Here is an 11,137-nt window from a genome sequence, read left to right as displayed (position 1 = left end):
CCCCCCCCCCCCGCCTCCCCCCCCCCCCGTGCTTCTAAGTTGACCCTAATGTTTGGAATAGAAGAAACTAGGGTAGCCGGAAAAGTCGTGAAATAGAGTAATACGCTTGGAGGACTCATACTTTTGGATTTCAAGCTTCCAAGCAACACCCATCGAGGCAGTGTGGTAGAGGCAGAAAGCAGACCTCTGGACCCTGGGACAGGGTGGGAACCCAGAGGTAAATCCTGCTGTGTGTGACCGAATGTTGTACCTTAGCCACCCCTGGGGAAGAGGACTCACTTCAACAGAAAGTGCTGGCACAACTGCTTGGAGGACTCATACTTTTGGATTTCAAGCTTCCAAGCAACACCCATCGAGGCAGTGTGGTAGAGGCAGAAAGCAGACCTCTGGACCCTGGGACAGGGTGGGAACCCAGAGGTAAATCCTGCTGTGTGTGACCGAATGTTGTACCTTAGCCACCCCTGGGGAAGAGGACTCACTTCAACAGAAAGTGCTGGCACAACTGCATATTCATGAAGCTGGAACTGTCATTAACATGAAGATTAACTCGACATACAGCTAGTCTTAAGTTTCAGAGAGATCAAACTGCAGGCAGGTGTGGTGGCGCACATCTGTGATCCCACGAGCCGGGAGGCTGAGGCAGGAGGACTGCCAGTTTGAGTCCAGCCTGGGCAACTTACTGACACAGGGAGACTTTGCCTTAAAAAGGGGAGAGGGCAGGGAACTGCCGCTGTGGTCAGTGTGAAGGCCCTGGGTTCAATCCCAGTACTGTGAAGAAAAAACACCTAAACAATGTGAGTAAATCCTTGTGAGCTTGGTCTCGCTAAACTTTTGAAATAAGGAAACGATAACCTGGCTTCAGCAAAATTAAACTTCTGTGCCACATGGACAGACACCATCAAGAAGGGAAGGCGGTTCACAGAGTGGGCACTTCACACCCTGTGTCGCTACCATCGTAAGACGCTCTGTCCATGTCATGTGTGGGTGTGGGTATGGAGATGCCAAAGCCTCTGCTGACCACTGGCGGGGACGTACAGTGGTGTGGCCACTCTGGAAGAGCCTGGCATTTCCTCAGGAAGACAGAATGCCCACGTCTTATCAATTCTCTTAGGTACAAATTCAAGAGCAATAAAACTTTTTTCAGTCTGTCCACAAATGTTCACAGAGACATCCCTTCTATTAGTCAAGCAGTGGAAAAACTCAAAATGCCATCATCTGATGAGCACATAAATCAACCAGGGCCCACTGATACACTGGCATATTCTCATCCAAAAGAAGGAGTGAAATATTGGTACCCGACACCATACGACGACCATGGCATCCGCCAAGCTAAAGGCGCCCGTCTCAGCGGCCATGCTCACAGGATCCCGAGTATCAGAACAGATACATCACGTATAGTTTTTTTGGGAGAAAAGCTCCTCTAACACGTCAGTCCCTCGCAGGCTGAAGAGGCGCAGCTTGGTGCCCTCGTCCAGAGGAACTGGCTGTGTGACAGCCACAGCCAGGCACCTTGTGTCTGACAGGGCCACACAGAGGTCCCTGAGGAGGCCCAGCACTGCCTCAGGAGGGAGAGGAGGACCAGAGCAGCGGCAGCGGTGCCTGACACCGCAAGCGGCCTAGGTCAGGGGCTCCTATCCCTCTAGCCCAGCGGCTCTCTGTCTGGCCTTCAGCACCCATTAGTAGCCTGAAGAGATGGCAACTAGAAAGCACGAGTGACCATTTCTGTCTGTACTGTGAGTATTCAAACAGAGATAAAACAGACCCAGGAGGAAAACAGCAAAGAGAAAAACTAAGGCACTACTTTCGGCTGAGTGTGTTAGGAGACAATGAAACCACTTAAGTAACCAGGCAGAAACTTCAGTCACTGCGCAGTGTGGCGTTTGGATGCCAGTGACAAGAGCTCTGTGCCTTGCACAAACACACACCATGGCAGGCCAGGACGGTCACAACAGACCGGCTCCGGTCACGGGCAGCTGAGTGACTTTCGGAGCAGGAAACTCCAGGATCACTCACTGCGGGGCAGGCTGAGGGGAGTTTCAGCACACTTAAACTTTCCGAAGGACAGATCCAGACCCCAGAGACAGCAGTCGGCAGTCAGAGTCTCAGAGCGCCTCTCAGCCACGGCTATGGCAGCTTCCTCTTCACTCACCCGTGCTGCTCTCCTGTGACGCGACCATGAAGACAATCCCACTCTTTCAGTTTCTACCGGCATGGCAAAGGGCCGATGCTGTTACATTTTTAGAGAAAATTGTGGCAAATGGAAATGCAGAAGTTTTTCTAACAAATCTAACCAAATTAACTAGTGCTCTGTACTATTTTTCTCCAATGTTGCACTCTGAAAGTTTCAAATGTGTAAAAACTGAAGGAATGTGTCAGAGACTCCCTGCACTGTGGTAGCCCTACGGGGACTGCCGTGTACCTGTCCCTCACGCCATCGTACTGTCACCACCAGAGCGCGTGCTGTCAGTTCCTCCGACACACGCAGTATACAGCGCCTGCAAGTTGTCATCAGCAGTCCGCTTGCTGCGCTGCCAAGGAGCACTGGGTTGTGCAGTCTATGCACCCATTTACCCTAGAGCCGGCTTCCAGGGTGGAGTCACAGTGAGCACAGCCCACTGTGGGCGCCCCACGCCCGGGTCGAGCCATCACAAGGGCGGGAAAGGCTGGCTCACGGGCTCCAGGGACAGCTTTAAAGGGAACCGCAAGAGTCTTCCCCACAGCCACGCCACCTAACCTTCCAGCAGGGTGTGGACAGCCCTATGTGCCTGCGACATTGGGCGCTGGGCCCTGCTCTTCTTCAGGGTGGCGGCATCTGAGTGTGGCTGTGTCGTTCCCTGCCCCGGGTCGCCTTCGCTTGTCCACACTGCCCCAAGAGTCCCCAGAGAGCCCTCATCTTTCTCACAATCACTCTGCTCTCTATTCTTCGTCTGGCTCACCAGTTAGGTGGGTTCTCTCTCCCCACTGCCGGTTCACTTTCACAAACTCGCGCGTATCCCTGTGTTCTCTGCCGATTCCCCTCTACAGACCCACCACAGACACGCTCTCCTTCACATTGCCCAGTGCTGCTCAGCAGCTGGGTTACCTCACAGTTGCTCTCAGCTGATTATATTTTGTATTAAGAATGGGTTATATTTTTGCTTTTTGTTTATCCATTTTGATTAAATATCAATGAATTTTACATTTGAATCCTAGATGTTGGGACCGCTGTGCCGTTAAGAGCCTGGACTCTGTGTATCTCCAGGGTGTGGACTTGTTTCCACACACGACTGAATTCTGAGGCTCTATGGGCAATGGCATCGCCCCTCTCACTGCAGCCACTGGCGCCTAGGCTGAGCAGGCAGAGCGCTCTGTGACCACGACATAGGTCCCAGGCCAGCCAGCAGCAGATGGTGAGAGAGCGAGCAGACAGGCAGCGGTGGCCCTCTGTGCCCTGCCTCGCTTCTCTCACTTTCCTGCACCTCGCTGCCCCAAAGGTCATCTCTAAACCAGAAAGACAGTGGGCTCTGGAGGGAGACTCTGGCTCCCTGGGCTGCTTGCAGCTGAAATCCATGAGTAGCGCGGAGGTCGGCCATGTGCCATTTCCCCTGGAAACTGTGTGCTGACAACCATTGAGGTTTTCAATGAAAACATTTTAAGTTTTAGACACTCCTCAAGAGAGTGTGTTATCTCTGGAGGGACGGTGCTTCTTCAGCTTCGCGTATGGGAGGGGATGGGGCCCTCGAGGCCCAGCACACGCACAGCGGGAGTCAGCTGTGATCATGGAACCCCAGTAACCAGAACCCACTCCAGCAGAGAGTGAGCACAAAGACAGCTCCTTTCGATTTCCATGCACACTGAATGGGATGCTTTGTGAAGACAGTGAGAACATGCTATAACATTTTTCTGAGAAGTATAACGGAGTAAAGATAATTTCAAAATCAGAAAGTGAAAGGAATCTGCACTCAGGTGATTTTGCAAGTTTTTAAGGCTCTTCGCTATGTTAAAGACTGAGAAGCACTGGGTCCCACGGCTCCCAGAGAGTCCAGGCGCAGAGAGCCCTCTGCAGCGCCCCACGCTCTGAGTGAAGGCCGCAGCACACCCTGCTGACTGCTGACTGCGCAGTACCTGCAGGGCCCCGTTCCTGCTGAAGGACGCCACGCACTGCATCAGGCGGCTCAGCTCCTCAGACACCGCTTCCACCACCTTGGACAGCACCCGAGGCACCAGCTCCTTGGAAACGGTGAACACCTGAGGGAGGAGCGTGAGGGGGCGGCTGAGTGATAAGGACACCAGGGCTGCCCTGACTGCAGCTTGTTAAAAACGGAGCGACACATGAAATGAAGTCCATAGGTTTTCAAAGTCCTATTTTAAGAAACCAAAGTTATGAATGACAGGGAGACACAGACTTGTACTTCAATTATATTAACAGAGTAATGACAAAACAGTTCTCTTTAAAAATACAATATTGGCAAATGGCTTTGAAAGACGTATTGTTGATGGGTACAAACTAAAACTTTGAAGATTTCTTCTTGCCCCTTTTATAAGAAAGAAACACTACTTCTAAAAAAGAAATGAAAAAATACCCTCTGGATAAATACGCAACAACAACTAAAAAACTACTGAGCTGGGCACAGCACTGTGCACCTGCCATTCCAGCTTCTTGGGAGGCTGAGGCAGGAGGAATTCACACCCAGCTAGGGCCATGCAACCAGAACTGGTCTCTAAAAAACCCCCAAAACACACACACACACGCACGCACACACACACACACGCTGGGTCTAATTCTCCTTATACACACCCCTGCACACTGGGCTCACCTGCTGAGTTCGCATGCTACCCAGTTGTATTATGTGCTGCACTCTTTTCATTTACATACAACATTATCATCAAACAATGAAGTTTGCACCTTTCAAACTGAGTTATTATATATGTAATTTCAGTGAAACATTTCACTCTCCTGATTTATAGTCATATTTTCTTGATAACTTCCTGTTTTTTAGATTGAGCCATTAATTCTTTTGAGTATCAATTCCTTTGGGTCAACCCAACGTAACTTTAGCATGTAAGAAAGTCTTTGGTAATTAGATCTCACAGCAAGCAGTAACTATTAGAAATACAATTTTACTCTCAGTCGTTGGGTTAAAATAAAACAGGACTGAAAGTCTTATTTATAAACGATGTCACTGTAATTGATCAGCAGCTCTCTCACATGTTGCCCACGTTGCCACCAGCCCTGAGGGAGACTCTGCCTATATGATAAACTCCTACCTACGTTAAATGAGGCAAACTGTATTTTCACAAAGAAATCTATTTTACTAAGAAATGAAAACTATAGCTCTCCTGCTGGAGTTGCTTCAAACTTGGGCCCCAACTCAGGAATCAGACAGCCTTGTGTTCACTCACTTTGCTGTTCTTCCTTTCTGGCCTCAGCTCTTTCTTTTGGTTTTTGCCGCTGAGCTCAGCATAACCCAGCAACCTCTCTGGATGCAGGCGGTGAGCAGGCCACACTGCTGAGGCTCTTACCTGGAACTGCTCTCTGCCCGCCTTATCTGGCTCCCGTCAGTGTGGACCCCACCATCCCAGGGCTGGCAACGCTGAGAGTGGCAGGCTGAAGGCAGGCTTATCTGTGCTCTGCTGTTTCTCTTCCCCCAGCTACCCGAGTCTGCTAGGGATGTGGAAGACTGCTCACCTCAGCATGGACAGCAATGACATTCACCAGAGCTTCTTTCAAGTAGTTTCTGACACCTGAGTCAGGAAAAGGAGGAAGAAAGGCATTGAGTGCAAACACAAGCAGTGTTCATGTACCTCTGCCACTGCTCAGGGCAGGGAGAGAAGTAAATGCCACCACTGTCTGCTTCCTCCTGGAAACCAGACGGTGAAAGGGCTATTTACATGCAGGTTAAAAAAGAGATAAATTAAGAGTTTTCCTTCATTGTGTCTCATTTCTACTGCGGTGCACTTTATTAATTTTTGGTCCACTGGCCTCAAAATTAAAATTTAGATATGGCCTTCCATTTCTTCACACATATATGAATAAGAACAGAAGTTATAGAGGACAGAAGGAGAATATTTAACAAAGGAGAGTTTTAGCAAGGCATGGTGATGTACACCTGCAATCCTAGCACTCTGGGAAGCTGAGGCAGGAGAATCACAAGTTTGAGCTTAGTCTGGGCAACTCAGTGAGACCCTGTCTCAAAAATAAGCAAACAAATAAATAGTCCTGGTGATGTGCATTAGTGCAAAAACCCCGAGTTCAATTCCCAATTGTGCAGGAAAAAAAGCGGGGTATGTTTTATATCTAATAAAAAGTATGTTGAATGTCCACCACAGCAACTGATAGTACTTCCAAAGTTAAAACTTAAAATTATACACAGAATGACCATTTTGACCTTGAGGATTCCCTCTGAGAAAGAGCTCACAAAACCACACTGAACCTGGTTCTGTAAAGCATGGGTAAAATACAAAAGAAAAGGCCCCAGATTTTAGGCCCAGGATTAATGAACACTGCTTTCCCACAGCTGTGCCCATGGTTCCTGGGTTCGCCTTCTGAGGTCACCCAGCTGTGACCCAAGCCGGTTCCAACACCCGCCGCCTCCCTGGGCTGCTGGGAGGACAAAGGGCTCTTCCATGGGCAACCAGAACCATAACGACGGGCGCCTCACCAAAACTTCTAAAAAGCCACTTCCATGCAGAGCAGATGGTTAAGGGCGCCGCCTGGAGCTGACCACGCTCAGCAGACACCCGGTCCTAAAACTCCAGGTGCCAACAGAAATGGCGTTGAGCACAGCCTTCTCTCGGAACGCCACTGTGCTCCTTCCTGGCAATTCAGGAAAGCTGAGGCCGAGCCCACCAACTGTCATCAAGGTTTGGAACAGGCATTAGCAGACTCTACTTGACTGGCTTTGACGCTGTGCCACACCGTGGTGCGCGAACATACACCATGTTCCTTCTGAGGCACCAGCTACATATTTTTCTGGGAGAAGCAGGTTTGGATGCTGTCAATTCTATGCCGAGGTGCAGCTCAGAAAGCTGATTGACAAGTAATTATAAAGAAACTGATTCCATGCTGGGTGTGGTGGCTCACGCCTGTAATCCCAGCACTAGGGAGGCTGAGGCAGAAGGATCGCTATGAGTTCGAGACCAGCCTGGACTACATAGTGAGTTCCAGGTCAGTCTCAACTACATAGTGAGACCCTGTCTCAAAAAAAAAAGAATTCCTTTTAAGCAAAAGGATGGGCAGGGGAAGAAGCTTCATGTGGGAGGTAGGACAGACGACGCAAGAAAAGCAGCTAACTTCCGGTCTAGAGGGGTCCCCGGGCAGCTGCCCCTCCACACTCTGGCTCCATTCTGTGGCCACTGTTCACTGCCTCAGGTCTATCCCCTCACATGCAGTCTAGGGGAGGAACAGCTCCTGGCTACTGATGGATCCATATTTCTAACTCCAGGTCCCTGAAACAGAAGCCCAGTATCCGACACCAACGATGCTCTCCAGAACTACGAGTGAGCAATTTGACAGTCCCTGTCCTTGGTGAGAACCAGATCCTGCCAGTGCCACTGAAGGACGAATGTCACAGGAGTCCGGGTTCTCATTGTGGCCTGGAGGTGACAGCTGAACTGGGAGGTGCTTTTCCTACTCTTAAAATTCCTCAATGTAAGAGAAGAACGGGGCTGCGTACTGACTAAAATGTCGAACTCAGACACAATTGAGCCATGGTCATGCGCTCCGTGACATTCTGCTCTCAGCTCAACTCCCACTCTGACCCAGATAGAAGAACTGTTTCCTGGTAAGTGCCATCAGACTAAGCATTACTAATGCAACACCCTTTCAAAGAGCCACGTCTACACTAGGCACACAATCCCACAGACACAGCAGTGAGTACCAAGCATAAAGGCAAAGAACACTTTCAACCCAAAGACTGCATTTCTAGTAGGACACGTGGAAAAATGCAAGCTTCCTATGTTGGGTTGACAACAGGTTTCACATGGGTAGCATCTCTAGTATGAAGCACACAGCCTTGGAAAAGGAAGAGAAGTTTGTATTTCTTGGAGACTGTACCCTGTATGAGCAGAAGATAAGGAAATAACTGCTCTGCCCCTCACTCAACAAACCTTTTCAAGGGATAAGTGGTAATACTGGGAAGACAAAGGGGAAGACGCACGGCCCCAAGGGTGGAGAGAAATCAGGCCCTACCCAACCTGTGTGCCCCTGGAGGGAGGCCCTACCTAAAATCACAGGTGTAAATGCAGAGGTGGGCCCACTACTGCCTGGCCCTCCGGGAGTCTCACGCGACTGCCTGTTCATCCTGCAGGGAGGCTGGGTTTCCAAGCATTCAGTGTACAGTTCGGCACTGTGAGTGGACCCCACTGGGCTCATGCAGAGGGGGGCAGGCAGGCTGAGGTCCTCCGAGAAGCACACACAGACAGCCCCACAGGCAGAAGGCCCAAGTGCTTAGTTTTAATTGTGACCACAACTTAGGGTATTCATGTGCGTTTTTTATGTAATACATATCACAGGTGGTTGTGTGAAGGAGTTTTATATAGTCTAAAAAACCTTTGAACTTGCATTTACAATAATTTGTGGAACACAAGACTGCAGCCTTTACTCTGTGACATCCTTAACTGGCTGAAGAACCAAACGTGCATCAGGGCAGAGCCCTGGAGGCCGGTGGGGCCCCTGCCTGGGTCACTGAGGAGCTCTCCTGGCCTTCCCAGTTCAGTTTCATCCTTTTCTCTCTCTACTTGGTCACAGCTTGGGAGCAGCGGCTGCCTGAGTTACCCCATCTGAGCCTTCCACAGCTAGACCTATAATGCAGGTTCACAGACCCTCGGTGTTTTATCCACTGTCTGAGACTGCGCGCTGTCCTCCGCCTGCGGAACTCTGTGCCTTAACAGCTGCAATCTGACAGTGAGCAGACGCCCAAGGCCAGGTACTGGTGGGAACTGGCCAGCGAGCATGTGGTAAGGACTTCACTTGCTGCAGAGGATGGCACACTGAGGCTGCCTTCACCACAGCTCTGAAACTGCCGACTTCATCAAAAGTGGACTGAAATCACTCAGCAGAATCTGCAACCCCATTGACGGGGACAGACTCCGCTCAGAGGCACGGCTCATGCAGGGGGTATGCTTCTGCACAAAGGCCCGGCACATCCCGGGGTGTGTGTGTGTGTGTGTGTGTGTGTGAGCACGCATGAAACTGCAAGAGGCAAGACCAGGGCTTGGGGGTGAGGTGTGGTCCCACCTGTGTCCTCTGCGCCAGCACTGATAGCAGCACAGCCTCCTGCTTCAGCAAGGGCTGGGATGGAGACATGGATGGACAGACAGACACTGCCAGAGTCACCGAGGCCACACAGAGCAGGGACACGAACACCACTAACCTCAGAGGAGCTCTGCGGAGGGGCTGGCAGGCTTGGAATGTGACTCTGAGGGCGGGGTCTGGGCTGTGACTGTAGGTCATGCTGAATGGAATTTTGCTGGCGTAGGTTTCTCTTCCCACTGCATTTTATTCTAACGTCATGAACTTCAATGACTGTTACTTTTACACATCCACTGAGGCGACAGAAAAGACACATGGGCTCTACACTAGCTCATCTGCAAACCAATTCTGGGACTTAAGACTGCTCAGGTCACCTTTCTAACGGCATCCAGCTCCGTAAGTCGTGGAGACCACAGCCTCTTCCTGACAAAGACACGGTTAGTGCTTGGTCCTGCTGCTCTCCTCTGTCCCTGGGCACCGCCAGGAGGTGCTGTGTGAGAACTGGGGGCACTGTCCCGTCTCGAGGACACACGGCAGGTGCTATTATTTTTTTAGATAAATCATAAGCAGTTGGCTAAAAGGCACGATGTCGAGAAAGACTACACGAATTCCCTGCTTGGAGGCTTGTGGTCTGTCAATGAAACCCACCAGGACCAGCACAAACTGTGAGTAAGCTGTGAACTGTGCAGGTCTTTTGGTGGCACAGGCATTGCTAAGCACAGAATCTGCACGAGACCACAGCGTGCCGCCACCAGAAGTGTGTCTTCGCTAGTTCTCTCCTGGGTCTGGTGGCACACGGAGCTCTGAAGGTGGGGCTAGAGTGGACTCCGCCGTCACACTCTGCCCTGGCTTTGATGAGAACGGTGAGCACCACTGCAAGAGACGGACAGGGGCCGCTGTGCACCGTGACAGGGGACACAGGCAGAACTGAACTGTGACCTCAAACGCATGAGCACCGACCAGTCAATCTGCAGGACATGGTTCTGAGCTGCTCTGATGCGTCACTTTCTCCTGGTGAGTCAGAGGAGGCTGAGGAGACAGCGCCAGATGGCATGCGCGAACAAAGGGCCACCATGCGCAGCCCGCGGCAGCTCACACTCGGCTGGTCCGGCCCCACCTCTGCTGGACCTGGCTCTACGAACGTCCTATGTGCCCCTTCCTTGCCTCTGTATCCCCTGACCTGTTGCACTGGCTGGCATGAAAAAGTTCAGAACGCATTTATGAACGAATGAGTGAAAGGAGACAAAGACTGGGTTTGTCTCAATCACTACTAAAATGCTTGCACTGAACCACATAAACTGGTACGTGAGTGGCGGGTGAACGAATGCAAAGCTGAGCAGCATCAGCCCTGCGATGACCCGGGGGCCCTGCCAGAAGTGTGTCTCTCATCTCACTGGTGAGGAGAACACAGTCTTTTGGAGAGCATGCATCAAGATCCATTTTAAAAATACAATCTGAGTAAGAGAATATACAGAATAGAATGTTGCTGAGGCTAAATCTATTTGCCTTCCAGTTGCATTATTTTTCTAGCTACGTTCTTGAGAGCATTTTCCAAATAATAATGTATTGCAGTGTTTGCTGAATGGCACACTGTGTTAGGTGCTGGGGGAATGTGCCCATGTATATCACGTCAGAACAGAGTGAACTGCACTAAGTTCACTGGAAGCCCTGAGTTTTAGCTTGCATTCCAGCATCAGGCCACAAAAGCCACACAAAGGTGACATACACAACTAGGAAGGAGCAGGCTAGATGTGGTGGCACACGTCTCTAATCCCAGCACTCGGGAGGCTGAGGCAGGAGGATTGCTGTGAGTTTGAGGCCAGCCTGGGCTACATAGTGAATTCAAGGTCAGCCTGAACGACATCACGAGAACTTGCCTCAAAAAAAAAAAAAAAAACCCTGCCA

At 50.6% G+C, this 11,137-nt stretch overlaps 1 protein-coding gene across 4 annotated transcripts in view; it reads right to left on the bottom strand.

Annotated features, from left to right (window-relative positions):
* Positions 1–11,137, bottom strand: part of Exoc2 (exocyst complex component 2) — a 133,369-nt gene that overhangs the window by 5,507 nt on the left and 116,725 nt on the right. For all 4 annotated transcript variants that reach the window (XM_010622735.3, XM_010622734.3, XM_010622732.3 and 1 more), the window contains 2 exons: positions 5,669–5,724; positions 4,105–4,227 (listed from right to left, as the gene is read on the bottom strand). In XM_010622735.3, the coding sequence (XP_010621037.1) occupies positions 4,105–4,227; positions 5,669–5,724 (179 nt within the window). The remainder of the gene's footprint in view (positions 1–4,104; positions 4,228–5,668; positions 5,725–11,137) is intronic.

This window comes from Fukomys damarensis, unplaced genomic scaffold (genome assembly GCF_012274545.1).
Source record: "Fukomys damarensis isolate Sample0158 unplaced genomic scaffold, DMR_v1.0_HiC HiC_scaffold_10, whole genome shotgun sequence".
Classification (NCBI taxonomy): domain Eukaryota; kingdom Metazoa; phylum Chordata; class Mammalia; order Rodentia; family Bathyergidae; genus Fukomys; species Fukomys damarensis.
Note: the sequence above shows the minus strand (reverse complement) of the source record. Positions and strands in the feature narration are given on the sequence as shown.